The sequence below is a fragment of the Glycine max genome, chromosome 13 (genome assembly GCF_000004515.6).
Source record: "Glycine max cultivar Williams 82 chromosome 13, Glycine_max_v4.0, whole genome shotgun sequence".
Classification (NCBI taxonomy): domain Eukaryota; kingdom Viridiplantae; phylum Streptophyta; class Magnoliopsida; order Fabales; family Fabaceae; genus Glycine; species Glycine max.
The window spans coordinates 35,853,770-35,879,877 of NC_038249.2; the positions used below are offsets into that span (position 1 = coordinate 35,853,770).

A 26,108-nucleotide genomic window follows, 5' to 3' on the forward strand; every position below is an offset into this window, starting at 1 on the left:
GGAAAACAGGTTGGTTGATTTTGTCTTTGTAGTCATACAATACCTTCAAATTGAAAGAACAACAACTGTTATGATTTATGAATTTACATCAATTCAAGTAGGAAACAACACATATTATCCTATCAATCAAAGTAAAAGGTACAACAGCCTTATCCCTTCACCAAAAAAAAAGAGGAAAAAAACAATAGTCTTATCCTACTCGGTGAAAATAAAAATTCTAACATGCAATCTATTTATAAAATCATCATATACCGTATACTTGTGACTGCATATTACCTTGCGTACACGTTCATAAACATACAAACGTGCATAAGCACTAAGTGAATTGAGAGAAAGATGTAAATAATGAAAGATGCTAAGTGAATTGAGAGAGCTTGTTACATGAATTAAAATACAACTGATAGAGCTTGTTTGAAAAATGTGAACCGCCTACTTGATTGTCATATGACACGTTGACATTGCCAATAGTTAACACTTAACAGTTTACACAATGACTCAAATAGAAACGTAAATAATTAAATATTTAAACAAGTATAATTTTTCATTAATGACCGCAAGGTCTATTCAATCTTTGAAAAGATATCAAAATAAAAAGACAATGATTATTAAATAACCATATACAACAAGAAAACTACTGTAGCTTATATAGAAGAAATATTTATGACGTGCATGTATTTAGATTTCTAAGAGCCAAATGTCATGGTGTCCAACAATGACCCCTTAATATATAAAACAATTACTGACAACTTGATTGATAGTAAGTTTTACACCTTATATATTGGGCAGACAAATGGTGCATATACTTTAGCGGTGGCTGTGGAATTAATTATTGAAGGACAAGGTGTTAATATATTAAAATAAACTAATAGGATATTATACTCACACGCACATTAAATATATCTTTTTAATATTTTTAATTAGTATATTTCATATGACATGCATTAATATTTGATATAAAAAAATTACGACTTTTATAAATTTTATATTTTTAGTCCTTTGATAAACTTCTTTATAAAGTTTATAAAAATTAAATCACACATTTATTTAACCTTCATCTAAAGTTCTCTCCTCCAATATTTGTAGCATAAATTAAATAGTTTATTATTCTTGTAAGTTATTTTAAACCTATTTGAATAAACTTGTTGTAAAATTTGTCAAAGAAATATTTAGCTTTGATAAATTTTTTGTTCAATTTTATAACAAATAACTTATGATTCTTATTAACCTATTTTGATAGGCTTCTTCGAAGAAATACATAAGTTGGGTCAAAAGGATAGCTGGATAGGTATCAAATTTTGAACGGAAACAATAAATATAAGTACAAAACCAAACCTGTTGGCGTGCTCGCTGGAGCTCCTGCTCAAGTTGGGTCAGTTTAAACCTACTGCTTTCTAATTGTTGCTGATATGCCTGAATTAATAGAAAGAAGGATTTAAAAAATAAGTCAAGAAATACATATAAAACATGACAAAATATTGGGTCTCAATAATGACATATTGAACAACTAACCGAGCTATATCACAGTAATTTTAGAAGTTCATTTAAATTAAATTAACAGAAAAGGCCTTACCTTTTTCCTCAGTCGACTTTTCCTGGCAGCCTCACAATTTTGAGCAAGCCGTCTTAATGTCTAAATGAAAAATGAAAAATTAGCACACAGTAACAAAAGGCTTATGCTATTTGCACACAATTACTGCATACAACCTTTTGATTTGATTTATCTTTTGATCCACTGGATTCACACCTTTCAGGCTGCCAAAAGACAATGAAGCACCATATTTTAGAGTAAAAATAAGCATGTTTTTGTATGTATGATAAATTTAAACAATTGGTATCTTCAATGCGAAATCCAAGAGATTGATCCAGCGTTCCAAATTCAGAAATGCGGGGAGGATGAACATTAGTTGCTTCCATGGCTCTGAAACCAAAATCACGACAACAGGTTAAAAAAAAACTGAATGCGTATCCAATCATCCAGGTAAGGCTGAGAAAGTCTATGTTCCCAAGCAAAAGAAAAGTCCAACTCGAACAATCAAGATCTAACTACAAATCCATGAGGAAATTCAAGCACACTAAAGTCATTGTAAACTATTGAGCAAATCTGAAGCCACCAAGAAAGGAAAACAAGAGCCGACAGAACAGGGTTGTATAGTTCAAATTCAAAGAATTAGAAGAAACTATATCATTCGGTTTCAACGAGGATGAACGAATCAACATAATGAAATGAACAAGAGGATTTATCTCCACTCTAGAATAAAGAATCCCCAATAAACAGAAAAATTTAAACAAAAAACTTTTAATTGTTTCCCCCCTCCATGCTTTCCTCTGCAATCTTAGAAGAGAGACCTCTAAAATTTTCAAGTTTACATTAACATCACAAAATCAAGATGCTTGCAATGGATTCCTTAATTTTGGGGAATGAAAATCAAAACCCAAAAGGGGGAAAGCGAAAATTGGTTAAAAGGTTAGAAATTGTGGAACCTACGAGAAATAGCAAAAATCCATTGAGAATTGGGACTATGCCAGTCCATAGAGGAACCGGTTGATTTTGCATCTTTTCGTATTCTCTATTCCACTGTTAGTGAAAAAGAGAATCATAGTAGATGCACATCACTTTCAACAAAAAATCGCTTATTGAAAACAAAAAAAATTGGAGAAGTTATATCCATCTAAGGTTAAGAAAAATGATCAGATCTTAAAATATAAAAAAAGAGAGAGAGAGAAACATGTGTGAGGATGAGGCTCGTAGTTGATTTATATATCCCAAATTGAGCTAGGGTTTTGGGATTTGGGAATTACCAATTTGTCACTGTAATTGTTCGGTTGTACAGTCGTTTAAGTCGAAAAATGGGAGCACCGAGCACGTATGCACGATGCAAAAAATGCAAGTTGTCATGTGTTAAGTCGGGATTTCAAAAAAATGTTAAAATGCAAAACACTAACAAAAATCAAAAAGGGGGAAAAAATATGGTTTTACCAATTGATGTTGATTCTTATATTTGTTCAATTCATTCCCCATAAAGAGCAAATCTCGTTCCAAATCAAGAACTTGGGTTTGAGCCTCCCGTGCCCGTTCGTCAGCGTTGTTCCCAAACTCCATCAACGCTTCTCTGTCTTTATCCTACAGGGCGCAATCATTCTCCAACGACTGGCAGCGAGCCAACAATTTCTCACACTCTGTCGCCAGTCTCTGCTGATTCTCCTCAGCGAACTTCTTCAGAGCTCGCGCATTCATTCCCGCTTCATACTGCTCCAAAAAAAAAAAACCATAACCAAAAATTTCAACATCGACTTCCAAAATTAAAAATTAAAATTGTGAGAGAAAGATCTTGAAGAGGCGTGAAACCTTGAAGCGGCCGATGAGTTGGTCTTTCCGCTTCAATTAGGGGAGAAGGGAAAGGAGGTGTTCGCGGAGGCGCCATTGCGACTCTTGAGAAGCTCGAAGCTTGGATTCTAGGGTTTGCGACGCGCGTCAACTGAGCTTCAAGAATTTTTAATTTATTGATTTAAAAATTAACAAAGGCGGTTTGCTAAACACACCGTCGTAGAAGGAATTGTAAAATTTACGAAAATGTCATCGTGCCGTAACTACGAAGACGGGTGTTAAAGACCGTCGTAGTTAATTATGCCTTAATTACAAAAATGCCACTGAAGCACATTCTAAGACGGTTCTAAGGAACCGCCTTAGAAAGTGCGTCGTAAAAGAATAATCTTTTAGTAGTGATTTCAGTGTCACTGATCTCTGCCTCCAATGACTGAATCATACTCACAAGTCTATCATCACCATAGTACTCTTCTTCCTGTGTTTCTTCCATTATAGACATGAGAAGAACATTGTTGGCTTCTGAGAACTCAATTCCCAATTCAAAGACACCCTCTGAGGAAGACATGTTAGGTTACAATGAAAAAAAAAGTGAGCGACCCTTTTTTCTTTGGTTTATGAAAATGGCTAAAGTGAGAGAAGTAGAAGCAATTAAGGCAGTGGAAGATGTAGGATGGCTTTGAAAGGTGAAAAAGGGTCCTTTATATAGGCAAATGCATATATATGTGGTATCCTAAATAATACGAGTTGGGGTTGCTTTTGCCTGTTGCCAAATCAATACTAAATTATGTAATGAAAGATAAGATTCATTTAATTGTGCTAAGATATATTATCCATGTAATTGTGCTGGAAAAAAATAATGCTTTGACCCGTTTGTGTCTAGTTGTCGAGCAACATATCAAGGCATTCCAGGTGAGCAATATATATGGTATATTAGGCTAGCTATAATGCACCCACTATATATAATGGTTTCAAAAGTGCAGGGGCATTAGAAATCAGACAATATATGCCCACTGCCAAGAAATAAAATAAAAGGAAAAACATGAAAGAAATGAATGAGAAATATCCTTAATTGATTTTGATTTGTCTGTTGAGTGTATGAGAGGAGTGAGTATAAGTTATGTAATATTTGATATTTATAAACTAGTTAAACCCAATAAATATTTCTACCACGTCCTGAAATTTTTCTACCATGTTCAGAATCTTACTAGAGTCATGTCTATAATTGATCCGTACATCTTTCAAAAAATAAATTGATCCATATTTGTGCCAACAAAATTTTATGTTACTTTGAGTTGAAACTATAAAATTTGTGAATAAACATTCTTTTCTTAACTCATCAAGATGTTTTTAGGATAAACTTATGATGATTCACCAGACATAAAAGTGAACCTTAATTAGATACAATGAATCCTAATGATACTAGTGAAACCGTGACATCTATAGAATTGTCCCTTCATCTTCATGTTTAGTTTCTCTTTCATGTGCAAGTCTCTCTCTAGATCTACAATCTTGACCATTAATACTAATTTTTGCCCATTTAAACTCTTAAAAAAAATGCTAATAACATTTTCTAACTGTCTATATCATTTTAAATTTTATTAAAAATCATAAATTTTGATGAAAAAAACACTTCTAAATCAATAGAGAATAATTATACAAAAAGTGAGATTTATTAAGATTAGTGATTTCTGACAATTTTCAATTGATTACAATGAGTATTAGAAAAAAATGTGTCAAAATCAAAGAATGTCACTGATATTTTTCAAATACAAGTCTAGTATGAAACTAAGAGCAGGCTTAATTGGTCAACGAGTCAACCACCTAATTTGCCTCACGAATAACATAACACCAATTAATATGCCTTCTTTACTAATAAATTTAGTACATGGTACACAAATTTAATGGGTTTAACTAGTATATAAATACTATCAAATATGTAATGACTTATTATCGATATTGTATATATGTTTTAGGTTTATAATTCTCATTTTTCACAACAAGGGTTTTTAATTACTTGATACATCCCTTTTATATATATTTGTGTGTTTGTGAAAGTGGAAAAATATATCGTGAGATAAATGATGGGACAAAGAGAAATAAAAAATTAATTATAAAGAGAGGAAATATGGATTATAAAACTCAAAGTATATTATTTTCCTTTTTAGAAAGCTCTCCAAGGATCAGTTGTAAAATTAGTTTTCCTTTTTGGTAAATATAACATGTATCCTCTATTTGGAGACATTATGCTTGGGTTAAATAAGACTATTATGAGTAAAAAAAAATTCTTTTAAATATTTAACACAACTACATACATTATGCTTATACATTATGCTTGGAAACATTATTTCCCTTTTTAGAAAGCTCTCCAAGGATCAGTACGTACTATTTCTTATTATATGCAAGAATGATCGAGGAACTAAGGAAGATTCATTCTAATTAATTTTCAGCTAGGTAATTGCATGAAAGTAAAGGGAGAAAAAGTAAACAGAAGATAAATTAAAAGGTTTGACATTAACATGTACTTAATTAAGGACTCCTTCACAAATTAATTACAAAGTAGTCCATGTTCTCTTCTGTTTCCTGTATTTTTGGTGGATATTCTCTTCTGGTTCCTTATATAATACTACGTGTATAAATTAGTTTCAGAATACTGCATCACTTGGCCCTAGTGCCAAATAATGATTCTCTCTATATTGTTGATCCAAGAAAGCTCCATAACACAATTGAAGATCATCAATGCCAGTTCCAGCTTCATATTCCATTGCTGCATGCTCCATCATTTCATATCCAGAAGGGATCCATGCATTCATCTCATCAAAGGGCAAGGAAGAGATCAATTCCATGTCAACCCAATGATTAGGGTCACTGACTGACGTGGAGCAGTCTTGACCATCCACGTGTCCCATCTCATACATTTGACCTATTTCAGTGTCAGTGATCTCTGCCTCCAATGACTGAATCATGCTCACAAGTCTCTCATCGCCATAGTACTCTTCTTCTTGTGTTTCTTCCATTAGAGACATGAGAAGAACATTGTTGGCTTCTGAGAACTCACTTCCCAATTCAAAGGCACCCTCTGAGGAAGACATGTTATGTAACTATGTAAAAAAAGAAAGGAGTGACCCTTTTAATCTTTGGTTTATGAAAATAGTTAAAGTGAGAGAACTAGAGGCAATTAAGGTAGTGGAAGATGCAGGATGGTTTTCAAAGGTGAAGAATGGTCCTTTATATAGGCAAATGCATGGTACGCTAATTAAGACCAAGTGGGGTTGCTTTATTTGCTTGTTGATACTATAAGCCAGTCAATAATTAATAATGTAATGAAGGATAAGATTCATATAATTGTACTAAGATAATATATTCATATATATAATTGTGTTGGAAAAAATTATTAAATCTTTGACCCATTGATGTCTACTTGTCGAGCAACAGATCAAGGCATTCCAGGTGAGCAATATATGGTAGTATATATTAGGATAGCCATAATGCACCCACTAATGGTTGCAACAGTGGGGCATCAGAACCAGACAATATGCCCACCTAATGAAATGCAATTTTGAAAGGAATTTGTAGGAGCCACCCGTAATAAATTATTTGTAGGAGTGTCGGCTATGTTTGTAAACCGCGCAATGTGACCATGTTAGAAAAGAATGTGAAATGATTTGATTCTTGATTATAAGAAATATTTCAATGTCAAATAGTTCCATGAAGAATGAAATTACCGTTTCATTTGAGTGGACATCCTGTACCAAAGAGCGACCTCTATTTTATTATACAATTGAAGGAATGATGAATTGGAATATGATAAAGGAGTATCGAATACCCCACTCAACTATTAAGTACCCTCGATCATAAACACCGAAATGGGATACCCATGCGATTTAGACTTATATATGAAGCGTTTGAATCAGTATTATTAGAATTAGACTGGACCAGCACCAGAAATCTAAGTCATGACTGGTCCAATTAAGTATATTTAAATTGTTTCTGTAGTTGATTGAATAAATATCAGTTAAATTGGGTTCGACTTTAATCCAATAAGAACTAGCAATTTATCAATTGATACCACAAACAGATATAGGGTTGTTTTAGTTTTTGTTTTTTTTCTAATAAGTAATTTTAAGTTCGAATTGCATATATGCACATATATTACTAATTGAAAAAAGTTTTCTTCCCCATAATACAAAATAAAAAAAATTCACCTTCTTAACTTAAACTTGGTTCTGAAGTCTCAACTCTAACAAATTTGAAAAGTTTTTCAATTTTTTATATATTAAATTAAATATCTCAATTTTTTAAAAAAATTATTTTACTTTATAATATGTGTGGTGTGCCGTTAAAGCTGATTATACCTCTATTCCTCACAAATAATATCTTGTCAAGTTTATTTCATGATAAATACCACAGTTCACAATGTATACATAAAGATAACTATTTGTGAACGTCATTTTGATGTATGAATCATATGTGTATTATGATGAAATCTCATTGTAATATCATATGTCAAGTGGTTTACAATCACGGTGGCAAAATAATTGGGGTGGTGTCAAAATCTCTTTCGAAAGCTTCATCGAAGATGCGTCCTATACATGTACTGAACCACCGGCACTGACACAAGGCACGTATGTGCAAGTTGTTCATGAGAGGGATATGCGCACGAGGCACCCACGTGGATGGGTTCTGCCTTGGTGTGAGATTCCATGTTCGTTTGGTGTGAAACCAAAACTTGCACGATTAGTCCCATCTGTATGCAACTATGCATATTAGATGATTAGTTACCTAATTTGTGTCTTTTTGTTTTAAAGTCTTTTAATCTGTGAGATACGTGTTTGGTGTTGTGTTTAATATTATGTCTATGCACGCGATGTGTGTTATATATGATAATGATATAATGTAAGAGTTGGGTGTTTTGTTTTCTGGCGTGTACTTGGTTAGTTAGAAGTATATCTTGCTCTTTTCATGAGGCGAGCAAGTTGTAGTTTAGAGGATAAATTATAATTTTGCCATGGATTATAAAAATAATGGTTGAGATTTTTAACAATTTTATAATTTTCTGTACATGTATGTATTTTTTACTTACAATCTTACATGTGCTAGAAAATTAAAATAAAAAAAGAAACAAATGGAAAGAGGATGCAAAACAACGTGCAAAACAACATCAACAACAACAAAATCTCAAAGTTAAACTACATGACATATGATATTACAATGAGATTCTAAAATAAATATTTTATTTTATAGAAACAAAATTAATATGAGTAATATATTTTTATAAATTTTAAATTATAAAACAAATATTTTGTAACAATATAATTGTTAATTTTTTTATTAGCGGTTATAGTATTTTATATTTTAACTTATCAAGACTGTTATTTTGATTGTACGAAGCCCCCCTTGCAAGAAATTGCAGTAGGCAATGTGTGTAACTTTTTTTTTTCTTTCAAACCAATAGCATGTAAACAATAGCATTTAATTGAATACAAAACAAGATAAATTTGGGAAAACAAGTAATCAACCTCGTTTGTACATGTTTTAGAAACCATTTTTCCTATATACATTAGTGTTGAAGAATGAAGATCTCATATCTATTAATAATATGGCCAAAAGCTCCCCTATAAAATTAGCTTTTAAAGATGGAGTTAGATTCAAATTTAAATTATGAAATTAACATTTTCTTTAAGCTATACATCCTCACCTAAGAAAAGTCAAATTCTGATTTAAAATATTGTAAAATTTAAACATAATCTACATATACTAGATCGTTCTTCTTCAATTCACTTTCTTGCCTATTTTTCTGTCAGTATTGTGCCATATGTTCTATTAGTTTAGTTAGCATCGTTATCTTAGAGTCCAATTGCATAGTTCTCGCATTCTATAAATACATGTTCACCACTTATTCTACCATCTTATTCTATACATATCAATGACATTCTATATGAATCCTCTCTAATGATTTGAACTCTATGACGTTTGGTCCCATCAAGTTAATTTGGCTCCAAATTCTGATATGGTATCAAAGTTCTCTAATCTGCCTATGGCTGAAGAGAGCTTTGACATGGGGTTGGAAATGCAAGATGTAGCGTTGATCCAGCCTGCATGAAAAAACAACCACGAAGGAAACAGGTTTTGAAGAAAAGAAATAACCTTGGTTCCAATGCAGTATTGGTGTTTCTCATCATGTGGTCACTGGCATGAGGACCTTATTGGTTATTGTCTTTTCCTCAGCTTCAATTTAGTGTGTGTTTGGGTATAAGGTTGCAAATGTACATTTGCAGAAGCATCACCGCCCTTGCTTTTACTTTCAATTACTTTTATCCGTTGGATTTGCATTGAACCACGTGCACCACATTTTTAACTTAAATCCAAACACACACTTAATGAATCCCATACGGTATGATGGTTGTAGCCTAATCCATTTTTACAAGTTGCACCTGCAAGTGCAAATAATCATCACAGTATTTATTAGCTGCCAAAACTAGTAAGCACAGAATGACCATGGAGTAAATGAAGTTTCAATTAAAACAGTTGTTTTGAAGATTCAAGAAAAAGTAAAATGTGCAAAATTAGCGAGCATCACAGTAAATGCATCAGGTTGTAATTTAGACTCAGGCTAACACCCAAGCACTAGTAAGATAATCAAAGATAACGAATAACCAGAAAATAACAATAAATGATGATAGAATAGGAGAGCTTCTTTGATACATCTGATTTTATCTGTTGCCATATACCAATATGATATCATATCAACTAGAAGAGACTAAAATTTGTAATTTTGAAATCTCCAAGATACTTATCATAAGACTTACGCGGTTATTACTAATCAATACAGTAGTTGAAGTCTGAGAGAATGAGGATTCAACACTGCAGAAATGACACACATGAAGCAGTGTGTGGAGTAAGAGAATGGTCTTACACCAGGTGTATCTAAGAATATCTTGTTGAAAAAGGAGCCTGCTAGCTTAGGCAATGATGACATCGCAGCAGCCGGCAATTGAGAAGTTATGTTTGTAAGAGAAAGAAAACAAGACTGTCAGTCAGCACCCACAATGATACAACCACTGCATCTCCCTATCCATTGTCAGTATTGTGGTTTTTATCTCTTCAATACTACCATGTGATTGATCCCCTGCAAGAAACAGATGAACCTTATTTTTCATTGTAATCCAACTACAACCCGGACTTTTTTTTATTCCTTTTAAATTCTTGGCCATTTTTACTAAGTCACCATCAATCTTTTTCCCAGCAGCAGAATACATGTTAGATAATACCACATAAGGAGTTGCATTTTTAGGCTCCAGGTCAGTAATGCGTTGAGCTGCAAGCTTAGCAAGGTCGAGACGTAGGTGAGTCTTGCTTGCACCAAGAATAGCCCCCCAAACTCCAGAATGGGGCTTAAATGGCATTGAACGGATTAAATCAATAGCTTCATCTAGCAAACCAGCACGACCAAGGATATCAACCATGCAAGCGTAATGATCAGCTTCTGGCTCAATTCCATAATGTGATTTCATGGTGTTAAATATGTTCCACCCCTCATCAACTAGTCCTGCATGAGTACAGGCAGAGAGAACAGCAAGGAAAGTAACATGGTTGGGTTCATGGCCTTCACTCTGCATCTTTTTATAGATACCGAGAGCCTCGTCACCAAAGCCATTTTGTGCAAACCCACTGATGATTGAGTTATAAGAGATAACATTTGGTTCAATGACATCTAAGAAAATCCTGTAGGCATCAACTACATTCCCAGACTTAGAGTAGAATGATATAAGAGAGTTCTGTATAGACAAATTATACTCTAGGTTCATTTTCAGAATACAAGTATGAATTTGAAGCCCTTCATTCAGCGCCACCAAAGCAGCTGAAGCTGCTAGAACACTGCTAATAGTTAACGGATTAGGCTTGCATCCTTCCCAAATCATCCGAGCATACCAATGCAAAGCTTCCTCATACTCATTATTATTCACAAACCCTGATATAATAGCTGTCCAAACAAAATCATCCTTTGCTGGTAACATATTAAAAAGTTCTATAGCATTTTCAACTCTTCCACTCTTACTGAACCCCGCAATCATGGCCGTCCAAGAAATCACATCTTTCACAGGCATCCTCCCAAACACCCTATAAGCAGCTTCCACTTCATTGTTATGAATATATCCGGAAATTAAAGAATTCCATGTAACTATGTCCTTGTCACTCACAGTACAAAATACTTTATCTGCCATGTCTGTGCAACCAAGCATACTATACATAGTAATAACAGAATTACTCAGAACATTGTCAAATTCAAATCCCAAGCGTGAAACCAACCCATGTATCTGCATGCCCTCTGACATCCTGCCACAATTTCCACATGCTTTAAACATTATAGTCATTGTAGTGGAATTAACTTCAACCAGACCTTCCCTCTTCATATCCATAAACAAACAAAACCCCTCTTGAAAGAAACCTTCCCCCATATACCCATCTATCATGGCACTCCAAGAAACCACATTTCTGTCAGGCATCCTGTCAAACAGGTCCCTAGCAGCAGCAACCCTCCCATCCCTGCACAAACCATCAACCATGGCACTCCAAGAAACCACATCCCTCTCTCCCATGTTCTCAAAAATCCGCAACGCCTCATTTACTTCACCCATCTTCAAATACCCATTTATCAATGCATTTGAGCAAGCAGGGTCCCGGAACTCATATGGGGTCTCACGGTACAGTTTCTCAGCCATGTGGAACTTCCCTGCCTTAACAAAACCCATGATCATGGCAGCATATGACACCAAGTTGCGTTCAGCCAACACTGAAAAAAGCTCATAAGCTTTGCCTACATTGCAACCATTGCGGATATAAGCAGAGATCATGGCGTTATTTGAGACAGTGGTTCGTTGAGGCATTTCATCGAACAATCTGCGGGCATTTTGTATTTGGCCATTTTGCGCAAAGGCAGTGAGCATGGCAGTCCAAGAGGCAGTGTTCTTTATGGGCATCTTGTGGAATATGGATTCTGCCTCTTTGACGTTGCCGTTTCGTCCATTCTCTGCTATCTGAGTGTTGCATTGAATCAAAAACTTGCTGCCTTTACCACCACTGTTTATGGAGTCATTATTATGGCTCTGATTAAGCTTGGATTGGAAGAGGTTCAACTTAGTGATACGTTTGTGTAAGGTTCTGGAGTGCTGCTTCATACCCTCGAGGGAGATTAGAGGAAAGACAGGTGCTTAGGAAAATGAAACAGATACGCAAGTTATGTTTATTTATTTAGTGATTAACATAAATAAATAATATTAGTATTATTTTTATTTCATATCAGTATTTATTGATGTTTTTTTTATAAAATTAGAATGAACCAACTAGGAAGTAAAAACATTTTTAATTATGCTCACACCCTTTTCCAAACCAGTCCAACAAGGAGCACCCCAAATAACATTAATAGATCCAAAAGGAACAAAGATGAAAAATGGAAGGACTAGGCCAAAACCATTACAAGACCAGGAGAACCACCTATGGCTACCCCAAATAACATTGCCAAGGTTGGCTAAACTTGAGACAACATCCCACAAAAAAAAACTCCTAGAGTTAATTCCATGGTTGGCTTGAATATCTGGACAAGAATTTTCTTCCTAAATATGGTCGAAATAAGCAAAATTATCTCATTGGTCACTTCCAATTTGACATCTTTTTCTTATCTTACATTGTTATCTAAGAGTAAAACTTGCATTTGTCCTCTCATTTAGTAGTCTTACTAGTTTGAAAAATGATTTTTTTTATCAAAGTAATAATGAGATGAATAGAAAAATTATATTATCTAAATAAAATAAGTTTTGTAAAAATTTATCATCTTCATGAAATTTGCTTTATATTCACTACAATTTTATATATATGTCTATCAGTATAATGGTAGTTTTAATAAATAAATTATTTAAATATGTTTGTGAGGGTATGCTGAATTTTTTTTTTAAAAATATTACTCAAGATTCTTAGACAACTTCAAAATTTATCTTCTAGACGTGTTAAGTTTTATTAAATTTTAAGTATATAAATTTATAAATTATGAAATTATTTAAATTTTTTTAATATAGATGAGATGATATTAATCAATTAATAATTGACTGGAGTGTCCTTGAATTACTACTATCTTTATCGAGATGATGATGCGTTCAAATATGATAACTTTGCAAATTAGAGTTAAAGAATTCAATTATTTATTATTTATCTTTTCTAAGGCGGCCACGCATACCAGCAAGGCTGACTTTAATATGAAATGAGCTGACAAGAGAGAAGCTATTATTAGCTGACTGCACAAAGCCACAACTATACATAGAGTTCATATTCAGAGGTCATTTTTCTTTGCTGCTTAATTTCTGAATCTTTCATGATCGAGAGAGAGAGAGAGAGAGATGTTAATAAGGTTAGCTAGCCATGACTAAATACTCCTCCCTTAGCTGGGATCTAGATGATGTTATTCTTATTGTTGATTTGGGTGTTTTTTCTTGTTGAGCTTCGTTTTTACGAGTTTATTTTGCCTATCAAGGTGAAACCTGCCCTGCTATTGCCTCTTTAACATTATCTTCCGCCGACTGAAGTTATCAGGTACCGCACATCTATCTTCTACGTGTCTTTGAAAATCATTATCCTTTGTCTTAATTAGGACGAGGTTTTCATATCTTTTATAATTATTTTTTTAAGAAAGATAACTTTTATTAATGAAAAATCATTATTCTTTGTCTTAGGATGAGGTTAATTAAGGATTTCATGAAAATATATTAACAAATAATTAGAAAAAGAAAGACTAATGCATTTAATTTAGTTGGTTGACCATATTATGTGTGAGTGCCTTGTAAATCCTAACATTGTGTTCATGACAAATATAATTTTTTTAAAAAATTATAAATTTAAGACAAGTTGTTATTAATTAAATTAATATTTTTTTAATCTTGATAAATTAAATAATTGAGTATTATAAATAAGAACGAAGAGAATATATCTTTTAATTTTAAACTTAAAAATAACCTTCTATACTAATATAAATTTAATTATAATTATAATTTAGAGAAGACTTAGTAACACACTTTACTATCGGTTAATATTTATTGAAAACAATAAAAATCAAAAGGTAGACTCATCAAATATAAAATGGAAGCCACAAAGTTTATGATTTTTAATAAATTTTAGTCAATAATAAAAAATATGTTCAAAAGAATATTAGAAAGTGCATTATTAGCATTTTTCATATATGTTTACGGACAAAATGATAATAAATAGGTACTTAACCACTTATTTGACATTTTTTGTTTTAAGGACTAAAGTAACATGGCTAATTTTTTTATTAAGGATTTTGTTATTATTTTTGAAATTTGCAAAATAAGTTAATATTAAATATTTAAATTAGCCTTTCTAGAATAGAATGGTATATATTTTTTCTTCTTTATTGAAAATACCAAAATTTGAATTCATTTCTCATTAAAACATGTCAAGAAAGGCTCATAAACAAAACCTTATTCAACTTAGTAATAGACCATTTCACAATATAGTTTGACATAATCAAAATTTTAGAATCATAATTTATATTTCATTTTCACAAGAATGATTCATCAATAAGATATTCTTATACAACTAACATAAATCTATATTTACACCCTTTAAAATAAATATAATTTACAATTGAGTCAACTAAAGAAAAATGATACATGCTAATAATAATAATTTTCAATTTACCCATATTTTATAAAAGAAGACTAGAATTTAGAGTAATTAAAATGCGAAAATGTAAATTGCAAGAACATGAATAATTAAAAACTATTTTTGGCATTTTTATGAACACTTGCAATGTGGTAAAAATTGGCAAAACAACACAAAACAAGAGTTGAGATTGATTTCACTATATCACATCCTTGTGCAAAGAAAGGTTACTCTTCTAGTTCAAAGTCCAACCATTATCATCAACTTATAAAAATACTCAAACCTTGATCCCTTGGATGAAAAGAATTTAAGCCCCTTGACAAAACTATCCATCTATTGACTAGTCTAACCAAATGACTCCTTTAAGAACAAGAATTAAAAGATGACTAACAAGCTTTGCTCTATGCCTAGACACAAAATCCATTAGGTGTTCCTCTCCATTTCTAAGTTCAAAAGCATTTTTCAATGACAATTCAAACCACAACACCAAACAAAAGGTGATCAAGCTGAAACAAACATTAACGCATACAAGATAACACTTAATAATGAATAATAAACATCAATTAATAATTAAAATGTAAACATAAAAAAGAGTTAAGTTACATCAATCTCCAAAATGAATAAATCTAACTACATAACCATAAGAAGAAAAGAAGAAAATAGATGAAATAGATAATGAGAAATGGTAGGGAAGCCATGAAGAGCAAGGGAGAGCTTCCCAGTCTTCACCTCAACCCTAGATAGCTCCCCCAACCAAATTTGCCTTCAATTTGCATACATGGAGCTTAAATAGGGCCAAATGCACTACGTTGTCGTTATTGCATAATCGTCTGCCTGCTTAGCCCAACATGTGGCATACATGCAAAAGCAACATTAGATTAAGTGGCCGTGGGCTTAGCCCAGCATGTTGCACTGAGCCCAAATCCTCACTGTGAAAACAATGAGCTTAGCAAGTATTGACGCATTGAGCGCCTTCAAGAACTTCCAATTGGCCTCTTTTCTTCCAAATGCTTGTCATGTGACCTTCCTTGTTGTGTTGCTTGCGCTTAGCACGTATAGACGCGCTGAGTGAGCCACTCCAACTCCAAAATCTTTTATTCTTCTTCTTTTCCCACAATAAAACATCAAAAGCTAATAAAATTTCTTAGAAGTTAAAGACACTAAACTCACAACTAATTAATAGTTATATTAGCATAAAAGTGATTAAAATAAAGTTCTAAGTAATGAAAAACGTAAGATAAATGCTAAGATATGTAAGCACATAAAACATTTCTCACTATGTGAGTCCCCCAACCCCGTTGAGTTATCAGAATCTGGTGCTCTTTGATCCCCTAAGGACCCTTTGGCCCACACCTTCATACCTCAGGTACCATCTGTAGCCACCCACTCGTCTACAGGCTCAAACGCTCTCTTGCTGTCCCTCATCACTAGGATTGTATTTAGGGATGTCTCCTCTTCACAAACATATATGGCAGGATTTCATAATTTAATTTGGTACCGTGATGTGATAAGAAGACAAAAGGGAAAATGGATATACCATTATAATGGTCATCTTAAACACTAATATCACATCGCCCTCACAGGGGCATGCCCTCATTGGACATACTTTGCTATTTACGACCTTCATGCTTTAACAAGCACTCCTCATTCGCACCTTAATTGGTCACATTTCATTCACACCATTGCACAAAAAGTCATGCTACCTTCACAGTATCGTGTATCATTGTCACTTGTCTCACACCATAGATCACTTCCATTTGATGATTGGTACCCACACATCATTTTCAACTCCTACTCGTGTTGTACTAGATAGATTCCTCATTGCAATTTTACTAGTCATCAATACAACAAACAAAGTAAGGACTAAATTCCTATGTTTTTGTTTTTGTCCTACAATCAATGCATAACGTAAATAATTTTAAGTCTTATGAAATTCTTCACTCCTCGCTAAGCTTCTCATATTTATTAATTCACAGCTACAAAATTATGAAAGTTTTATGATAGTATCCATTAATCATATGCGTCCTTGCACCACTTAGATTTCTTCCATTTCACCTTTGTTTTGGGTCTTATGCATTCTATTTTTTTTATCCGTAAAAATTGAACATCAAGGGATCTTATGCATTCCATAAGGATAGTGTAGTTTACAATGTATTTTTATGAATTAACAAAATTATTGAAAGTTTAAGATCATATTAATTACTCTTTTATCATTTATACCCTTACCTTTACTCCTTATCTTTAATTAATTTACATATGTATTTATGTGAAGTGGAAAAAGAAAAAGATGAAATAGGAAACTCCATAACTATTTTATTAGAATCAAGAAAATTTATTGCATTTCTTGGTTACTACAAAACAATCTTAAAAGACAGATAAAAAACAACAGAGGTAGTAATTCTTATCATGAAAACACATTGTTAAGTTATTAAAGATAAGTTTTTGCTGAGCAAAAAAAAAATACTCTGTTTTTAAAGATAAGTTTTTGCTGAGTAAAATACTCTGTTTTTTCCAGCATCTATAATTAATTGAAGTTAGCCTTTAAAGCCCATTTAATTAGCTAATTTTAACCTTCTAATAAGCACAGATTAATTAACAAGCTTAAGGGGAAAATCTCCCAAACTTTCCCTCAAGTAAAACATCATTTAAAACTCATTAAAGAGAGAAAAACCGTGTTTTATGTTCTGCATATTCAGCTGCAACAAAACCTGCTATAAAACTCACTTTTAAGACACATTTTAACTTCCAATTACACATTTTTCCAAAACCATCTCCTTTAAGTCATAAGTACATGTCATATTGCATTAATAAAATAGCTATTTGACACCTCAATTAATTCTAATCATTTGGAATCAAATACACAACATTAGAACATTACTACTTTTTTTTTTACTGCACATAGACCTTGTTTTTTTGACCAACATAATTATCTTAATTTAATTCTTAAAACTCGTTGAGTTAACTAGTTTCAAGTTACTAGCAGTACAATTAAGCTACCTAACTTAGGAGGAAATTACCCAAACTTTTCCATGAGTAGAATTTCATTTAGGTCTAATTAAAATAAGTTCAAATTCTTCTTTTAATGTTAATTTACTGCAGCCCACCAAAAAGTTATGAAATCATCATTTTAAGCCACTAAAACATCACATTAAGTCATAGAAAAATGACAAAATTAATATAACAATTAATTTTCATCAATTGGAAAAGTTCACACATCATTAAACCACAATGTTAAACGTCATAATGCTCTGTTTTTGCAGAAAATTCCGCAGCTTTAAAAGTTTGCATAAATAATCCATTTTCATCACTTTAAAGGTCAACAAATGAACTACATTAAATTCCTAACTCAAGATAAATTACAAGGTAAAATTTTTATGGATAAAAATCATCACTTGACCCTTTTGAACTCTCATAATCCTCTGTTTTCATGAAATCTCGTAACCACATCATAAGGCCCAACTCATTTTAGACATTAAAACATCAATTTTTCGAATGTCACAATTTCAAACCCGTAAGTACGCAATAACAGTACAAAAACAGCATCAAAACATCAAAATTTGGTACTCAATGATTCTAAAAATTAACCCTAACATAATATACATGTATCTCAAGGTTTTTCAATCCAAGGAACTCATTTTTGGGGTCTAGACACACAAATAATCACTCTTCTCACTGTACAGCAAACAGACCCATAATACACATAATAAATTAATAATTCAATTTTTCAAGCACAAAAGAGCAACCCAAAGGTCACAATGACCCATTTTATAGAGCCATGCTCCATAACAATCAAATAACACGAAGAAAGATAGAAAACCCCGCATACCTCTTTGAAGTCCGCAAAATTTGCTTAGGGGAAGAGAGTAAAGAGCACTTCGAAAGCTCTTTCCATGGAGATGAACAAAAGGAAAAAAATGAGATATTGAGTCTAGGAATGGAAAGAGATGATGAAGAGAACAATATTTCCATGGCGATTATCTAGGAAAGCTCCTCAAATTGGCCCCCAATGATCCCTACTTGGTCTCCAAGTCAAGAGAGAATGAGAGAATTTGACCCCCTCTCCTCTATGCTAGATGGCACACCACTCAAGGTCTCCTAGGGTTGGTTTGTGCCTTATATAATTGGGTTGAGGTCCAAGTTCTTAGGTGTCTTAATCTAACCTTGACATCATTAATACTTAATGTCGCTTAATCTAAGTCTTTATTTGTTCTAGACTCGTAACTCTAGTTCTAGGTAAATTATTTTTTAGCTAATCCCATCTAATAAAATTAACTCTTATTTCTCATTTTGTCATCAATTAGCTGATTTAGTTAACTATTTCCCATAGACTATAGTTAGTCCTAATTGATTGTAGTTGATTTTTGTTGACTTTATTTATTTTAAAGAAAAATTGAATTTCTTTCATAATTTTACTATTATTTCTATGTATTCTAGTTCACTAAAGCTTTTATTGAACTAATTTATTTTCTCTATATTATGATTATTATAAATTTTTAAAATTGAAAATTTTAGGATTTTACAATTAATATAACAATGCCCAGCAAATTAAAAGACAGAGGTAATCACTTATTCTAAAAAACATTTTTTCTTTACAAGCACTAAGAATAAAAACTATTATATCTTTGCATAAACATAAAATATATTTAAATGAAACAAAAATAATGCGATGATTATGTAAGGTAAGGGTGAAGTACTATTTTTAAGTGTATGGATTAAAATCAATATTTTATAAGAAATAATTTAAAATATTCAAATTTTCAAGTACCAAAAAAAATTTAAGTTATTCCAATTGATTTTAAAAACTTCATGAAATGGTTAATAAAATAAAATATTTTTTTTAGTTTTGAAAACATGATTTGAAAAAGAATTTATTAAACATTTTTTATTTGCTTCTAAAAAATAAAAATTGTAAAATATCAAGGATAAAAAAATTATAATAAGTTATAATTAACTTAAAAACTACTAAGGTTGTGTTTGGAAAATTGTCATGAATTAGAAAATTAAATATTTATTTTAATGAATTAAATTCATAAGCTGATCAAATAAGTTATGAGCTAATTAAAAGAAGGCAAAAATTGTTTTTTTTATCTCTAATAAATACGTGAATTTTGTGTTTATTATATGATAAAAAATTTCTTTGTATTGAGTCCCAATAAAACAACAACTTTATTTTTTATCCTTAACATAAATTAGCAAATCTTATATTTGTTCTTTGACAATTTTTTTTCATTTGTTGTTAGTCTTTTTCACAGGACCGATAACAAATGGAAAAAAATTTAATGTTCAACTAACCAAACACATTTTTTTTAATAGCCAACCAATTACACACTTTTTGTTACAGCATTACACAGGTTCTGTTATTATTATTGTCAGTAGTTAGTTTTTACAAGTTTTATCTTTATTTTTGTGTATTATTATGATTTATGAGTTAACTTAATGATGGATTATTATAGAGCTGAACAAAGCTGGCATTTATGTACATAATTAACTATTTATTGATTAATTATAGTTGCTGTTTTTTGTTACAATTCACAGCAAGTGCAAGGGGGTGGCGATGGATACTATTGTCTCAGTTGCTTCTCCAATTGTTGAAAGCCAATTTGGTTACCTAATGTCCTACAAAGAGAACCTTCAAAGGCTTGAAAACATGGCTCAAAGGCTGGAGGATACTAAAGTAAGTATGCAACACCGTGTTGATGAGGCTGAAGGGAATGAAGAAAAGATTGAAGATATTGTACAGAACTGGCTGAAGGAAGCAAGTGACACTGTTGCTGAGGCAAAGAAACTTATTGACACTGAAGGGCATGCAGAAGCAGGATGTTGTATGGGACTAATTCCCAATGTGTGGACAAGATGCCAGCTGAGCAAGGGATTTAGAGAAATGACACAAAAGATTTCAGAAGTCATAGGAAATGGAAAATTTGATAGAATTTCTTACCGTGTTCCTGCTGAAGTCACGCGTACGCCATCTGATAGAGGTTACGAAGCACTGGACTCCAGAACATCAGTGCTGAATGAGATTAAGGAAGCATTGAAGGATCCTAAAATGTACATGATTGGGGTGCATGGGATGGGTGGCGTGGGTAAAACTACACTTGTGAATGAGTTAGAGTGGCAAGTAAAGAAAGATGGCTCATTTGGTGCTGTGGTTATTGCCACTATAACCTCTTCTCCAAATGTGAAAGAAATTCAAAACAAAATTGCTGATGCGTTGAATAAAAAATTGAAAAAAGAGACCGAGAAAGAAAGAGCAGGAGAATTGTGCCAAAGAATAAGAGAGAAGAAAAATGTTCTAATTATTCTAGATGACATTTGGAGTGAACTTGATTTGACAGAAGTGGGAATTCCTTTTGGTGATGAACACAGTGGCTACAAATTAGTGATGACTTCTAGAGATCTTAATGTGCTGATAAAGATGGGAACTCAAATAGAATTTGATCTCAGAGCTTTACAGGAGGAGGATAGTTGGAATTTGTTCCAGAAAATGGCAGGTGATGTTGTCAAAGAAATCAATATAAAACCAATTGCAGAAAATGTGGCCAAATGTTGTGCTGGTTTACCCCTTTTGATAGTTACTGTGCCTAAGGGTTTGAGAAAAAAGGATGCCACTGCTTGGAAGGATGCCCTAATTCAACTAGAGAGTTTTGATCATAAAGAGTTGCAAAATAAAGTCCATCCTAGTCTGGAGTTGAGTTATAATTTTTTAGAGAACGAGGAACTGAAGTCACTATTCTTATTCATTGGTTCATTTGGCATAAATGAGATCGACACAGAAGAGTTGTTTTCATATTGTTGGGGGTTGGGCTTTTACGGTCACCTGCGCACATTGACAAAGGCAAGAAACAGGTATTACAAGTTAATAAATGACCTTAGGGCCTCTTCATTGTTGCTTGAAGACCCTGAATGCATTCGAATGCATGATGTTGTGTGTGACGTGGCTAAATCAATTGCATCTAGGTTTCTTCCGACTTATGTGGTTCCAAGGTACAGAATAATAAAAGATTGGCCCAAGGTAGATCAACTTCAAAAGTGTCACTATATTATCATTCCTTGGTCTTATATTTATGAACTTCCCGAGAAGTTGGAGTGTCCAGAGTTGAAGCTACTTGTACTTGAAAATAGACATGGTAAATTGAAAGTCCCTGACAACTTTTTCTATGGGATAAGAGAAGTGAGGACTTTGAGTTTATATGGAATGTCATTCAACCCTTTCCTACCTCCTCTCTATCACTTGATAAACCTTCGCACATTGAATCTTTGTGGATGTGAATTAGGAGACATAAGGATGGTTGCAAAACTCACAAATTTAGAAATTCTCCAGTTGGGAAGTTCTAGTATTGAAGAGCTCCCTAAAGAAATAGGACATCTAACTCATCTCCGGTTGCTAAATTTAGCAACATGCTCTAAACTAAGAGTCATTCCTGCAAATCTTATATCAAGTTTGACGTGCTTAGAAGAATTGTACATGGGGAGTTGCCCTATCGAATGGGAGGTTGAAGGAAGAAAAAGTGAAAGCAACAATGCAAGTTTAGGTGAGTTATGGAATTTGAATCAGTTGACAACTTTAGAGATATCAAACCAAGATACTTCTGTTTTGCTAAAGGACTTGGAGTTCCTTGAAAAGCTCGAACGATACTACATATCAGTTGGTTATATGTGGGTAAGGCTACGGTCGGGTGGTGATCATGAAACTTCAAGAATACTTAAGCTCACAGACTCTTTGTGGACAAACATATCATTGACTACAGTTGAGGACTTGTCCTTTGCTAATTTAAAGGATGTTAAGGATGTGTATCAATTGAATGATGGTTTTCCACTATTAAAACATCTGCATATCCAAGAAAGTGATGAATTGTTGCACATCATTAACTCAACAGAGATGTCGACTCCCTATTCTGCATTTCCTAATTTGGAGACTCTGGTTCTTTTCAATCTATCTAATATGAAAGAAATATGCTATGGTCCAGTTCCAGCACATTCTTTTGAAAAACTTCAAGTTATTACGGTTGTAGATTGTGATGAGATGAAGAATCTACTTTTGTATTCTCTCTTAAAGAACCTTTCTCAACTTCGTGAGATGCAAATTACTCGATGCAAAAATATGAAAGAGATCATAGCAGTGGAAAATCAAGAGGATGAGAAAGAAGTTTCCGAGATTGTTTTCTGTGAATTGCATTCTGTCAAATTAAGACAATTACCTATGCTCCTGAGTTTCTGTTTGCCATTAACAGTCGAGAAAGACAATCAACCCATTCCTCTGCAGGCACTGTTTAATAAAAAGGTAAACCCATGATTTACGACTTCTTCACTATTTCAATTCTTTTTGCAGGCTTAAATATATTCAAACCTTTTTTCTTAATAGTGTTCGATTTAACAAATTATTGTGTACTTCATCACAATACTTTTGCATAAATTTCTATTTCACCTACTAATTTGAGATCACCTAATGAATACCTAGTATTGTGTATTTCCATAGGTTGTGATGCCTAAACTTGAAACATTAGAGTTGCGCTACATCAATACATGTAAAATATGGGATGATATACTTCCAGTCGATTCCTGCATTCAAAACTTGACCAGCTTGTCAGTTTACAGCTGTCATAGATTAACAAGTTTGTTCTCATCCTCTGTGACTAGAGCACTGGTCAGACTAGAAAGACTAGTGATTGTTAATTGCTCTATGCTGAAGGACATATTTGTCCAAGAAGAAGAAGAGGTAATTAAACATTGCAGAATGGAATAATAATGTAACTATAGTTGTAGTTTGTCTTCTAAAGTAGATACGACACTTATGTATTCAACTGGAATAAATATATTGTAGGTTGGACTTCCAAACTTGGAGGAGTTGGTTATCAAGAGTATGTGTGATTTGAAGTCAATATGGCCTAATCAACTGGCTCCAAATTCCTTTTCCAAGCTGAAAAGAATTATCTTTGAGGACTGTGAAGGCTTTGATTATGTCTTTCCAATCTCTGTGGCTAAGAAGCTTCGGCAGCTCCAATCTCTTGATATGAAGCGCTGTGTCATAAAGAATATTGTTGAAGAAAGTGATAGTTCTGATATGACGAATATTTACCTTGCACAGTTATCAGTAGATAGCTGTGATAATATGAATACCATAGTCCAGCCCTCCGTGCTATTTCAGAATTTAGATGAATTGGTGGTAAGTGATTGTCATGGAGTGGTAAATATTATAACGCCATCAAGGGCCGAAAGTTTACCAAAACTCCGCATTTTAAGCATAGGTAGTTGTAATAAGCTAGAGGAAATTTATGGAAGCAAGAATGAGAATGATGCACCATTACGTGAAATTTATTTTATGAAATTGGAGGGATTATTATTGGTAGGGTTACCGAGGCTCACAAGCTTTTGCCGGGGAAATTACAACTTCTACTTTCAATCACTACGAATGGTACAGTTGAATGCCTGTTCCATGATGGAGACTTTCTGTCATGGAAAATTAACCACACCAAGGCTCAAGAAGGTGCTATATGAATGGGGATCAAAAGAACTTTGGGATGACGACCTTAATACTACCACTAGAACAATTTTCACTAAAAGGTATTGAGCTCGTCAACAAAACTTCAAGATCCCAACTTCAATTCTTACTCCAACTTCTGCAGTTAAGAATAATGCTCTGTTTTTTTTTTTTTTTTATTGCTTAGTTTCCACAATACAGAACAAGATTGGAATTCATCATCAGAACTCTGGAGGTATTGAGATATGGCTATTATATTTGTGCTTTGATTTTTATATCTTCATTATTCTTTTAATCGTTCATCAGATTGTTTTTTTTTCTTTTTCTTTTCTTAACTTCCTTTTCACATTATTGTTTTAATCGTTCTTCACATTATTTTTTTTATTACTCTAGTAGGACAAGTTTCAGGGAATATTTTCTTCGTCAACTAAATATCTTACATTTCCATGCACCTTTGTTGTATGTATTAATTACTTGGTTGAATGTGCCATTATTTTTAAAACACAACTTATATCTGCTGTTGCTATAACGCGTGTGGCTATTTTAATCAAAATTTAAGCCAACCAAAATAGTTCATGAAAATTGGCCAAGTTCATGGAGTTTTATCTTGTGTGAACTTTCTTAAGATGTAAGAAATTTCTTAGATATGGCAAAGCATATCAATTTACACGAACATGCGTCATATAATCTACTGACAATTTTTTAGATTGTCTAATTTTCCAATCACCTTTAATGAATATTTAGTCACTTTTTATGATTTTATTTCATTTTGTCTTCAAATAAATAAGTTAAGAATTCTAGAATGGAGAATGTTATTTGTTTTTAATATATAATTTTCTAGTATAATCAATGTTGATTTTCTTATTTTTCTTTTGTTAATATTTTTAGGAATTAAAGGAAGATTAGAAAAGCTTTTGCCATTTGCTTTAGTTGAAGCTAGCGGGAAAATGAACAAAACGGAAGAACAAAAGAGGATTAGGGGATCACTTTTCAATCCTCTAATTTGGAGTCGTCATTTAGTGTTTTTTCTCTCTTCCTCTTGCAATTTTATTGGTACAATGAGGACTATTAGGGTGGAAGCTCACATCTCTTCAAGCATTATTGGACTTTTCTCTTTATCCTTTATCTTTTACTTTTCAATGTCTAGCTAAAATCCCTTTTTCACTTTTTGATTCTTTATATGATAATTTTGGTGGAAGTTAATTTTCCTATCTTTGTGCATGTATTTTCTTTCCTTTATTCCCGAGATTTGATCACCTTTATAGAGATTATTGATCTATTTCGTGAATAAAAACTTTCTCTATAATTGTGCAGAGATACAAACCTAGTGTCACGACCAAGATCGAGGTGAAATAGCAAAAATTCTTAAGAAAAATGGAGTTGCCACCAACATTATTTGATTTAGAAAAATATTGGGAAAAACCATAAAACCATATTTGATTTACGAAAACATGATAGGTTTGGGAGTTTGTTTAATGTTTATGCAAATTAAACACGTTACTCGTTCCACCATGAATTAAAAACCAAATTTCCAATGCATTATGAAAAGAGAAGGTGGTAGCAGTAGTTAAAAGAACAATAAACATACAAGACGAGAGATTGAATTATATGCATGTGCAATTATAAAAACCTTTT

General features: G+C 32.7%; 5 protein-coding genes and 1 long non-coding RNA gene across 7 annotated transcripts in view; 1 reads left to right on the forward strand and 5 right to left on the reverse strand.

The window, feature by feature from the left end:
- The window catches only part of BZIP94 (bZIP transcription factor bZIP94), a gene marked incomplete in the record, with an annotated part of 8,911 nt that extends 5,447 nt beyond the window's left edge, over positions 1-3,464 (reverse strand). The window contains 6 exon segments of the mRNA NM_001250702.2: positions 2-43; positions 1,333-1,410; positions 1,571-1,630; positions 1,705-1,918; positions 2,978-3,247; positions 3,347-3,464. Coding sequence (NP_001237631.2) covers positions 2-43; positions 1,333-1,410; positions 1,571-1,630; positions 1,705-1,914 — 390 coding nt within the window.
- The window catches only part of LOC121173336 (uncharacterized), a 10,182-nt gene extending 6,157 nt beyond the window's left edge, over positions 1-4,025 (reverse strand). The window contains exon 1 of the mRNA XM_041008371.1: positions 3,727-4,025. Within this exon, the coding sequence (XP_040864305.1) occupies positions 3,727-3,890 (164 nt within the window). The 5' untranslated portion in view covers positions 3,891-4,025. The remainder of the gene's footprint in view (positions 1-3,726) is intronic.
- Positions 4,026-5,806: 1,781 nt separating this feature from the next.
- LOC100780470 (uncharacterized) lies at positions 5,807-6,533 on the reverse strand. Its single transcript, XM_003541747.5, has one exon. The coding sequence runs from the start codon at positions 6,412-6,414 to the stop codon at positions 5,968-5,970; it is 447 nt and encodes a 148-aa protein (XP_003541795.1). The 5' UTR covers positions 6,415-6,533; the 3' UTR covers positions 5,807-5,967.
- Positions 6,534-9,001: 2,468 nt separating this feature from the next.
- On the reverse strand, positions 9,002-13,164 carry LOC100781013 (pentatricopeptide repeat-containing protein At1g53600, mitochondrial). The gene is made up of 2 exons (XM_003541748.5): positions 10,132-13,164; positions 9,002-9,756 (listed from the first exon to the last, which is right to left on the reverse strand). The coding sequence occupies exon 1, from the start codon at positions 12,499-12,501 to the stop codon at positions 10,360-10,362; it is 2,142 nt and encodes a 713-aa protein (XP_003541796.1). The 5' UTR covers positions 12,502-13,164; the 3' UTR covers positions 9,002-9,756; positions 10,132-10,359.
- Positions 13,165-13,568: 404 nt separating this feature from the next.
- LOC100781555 (probable disease resistance protein At4g27220) lies at positions 13,569-25,684 on the forward strand. Its single transcript, XM_006594632.4, has 7 exons — positions 13,569-13,724; positions 13,848-13,906; positions 20,531-23,276; positions 23,472-23,711; positions 23,817-24,556; positions 24,661-24,708; positions 25,362-25,684. Exons 3-7 carry the CDS (start codon positions 20,550-20,552, stop codon positions 25,366-25,368), a joined length of 3,762 nt encoding a protein of 1,253 aa, XP_006594695.2. The 5' UTR covers positions 13,569-13,724; positions 13,848-13,906; positions 20,531-20,549; the 3' UTR covers positions 25,369-25,684.
- LOC102663320 (uncharacterized) lies at positions 15,542-19,750 on the reverse strand. 2 transcript variants are annotated; one of them, XR_005887973.1, is made up of 2 exons: positions 18,822-19,750; positions 15,542-16,097 (listed from the first exon to the last, which is right to left on the reverse strand). It is a non-coding gene; the product is annotated as an uncharacterized lncRNA (long non-coding RNA). The 2 variants fall into 2 exon arrangements; XR_417700.4 differs by having other exon boundaries at positions 15,542-16,100.
- Positions 25,685-26,108: the final 424 nt, after the last annotated feature.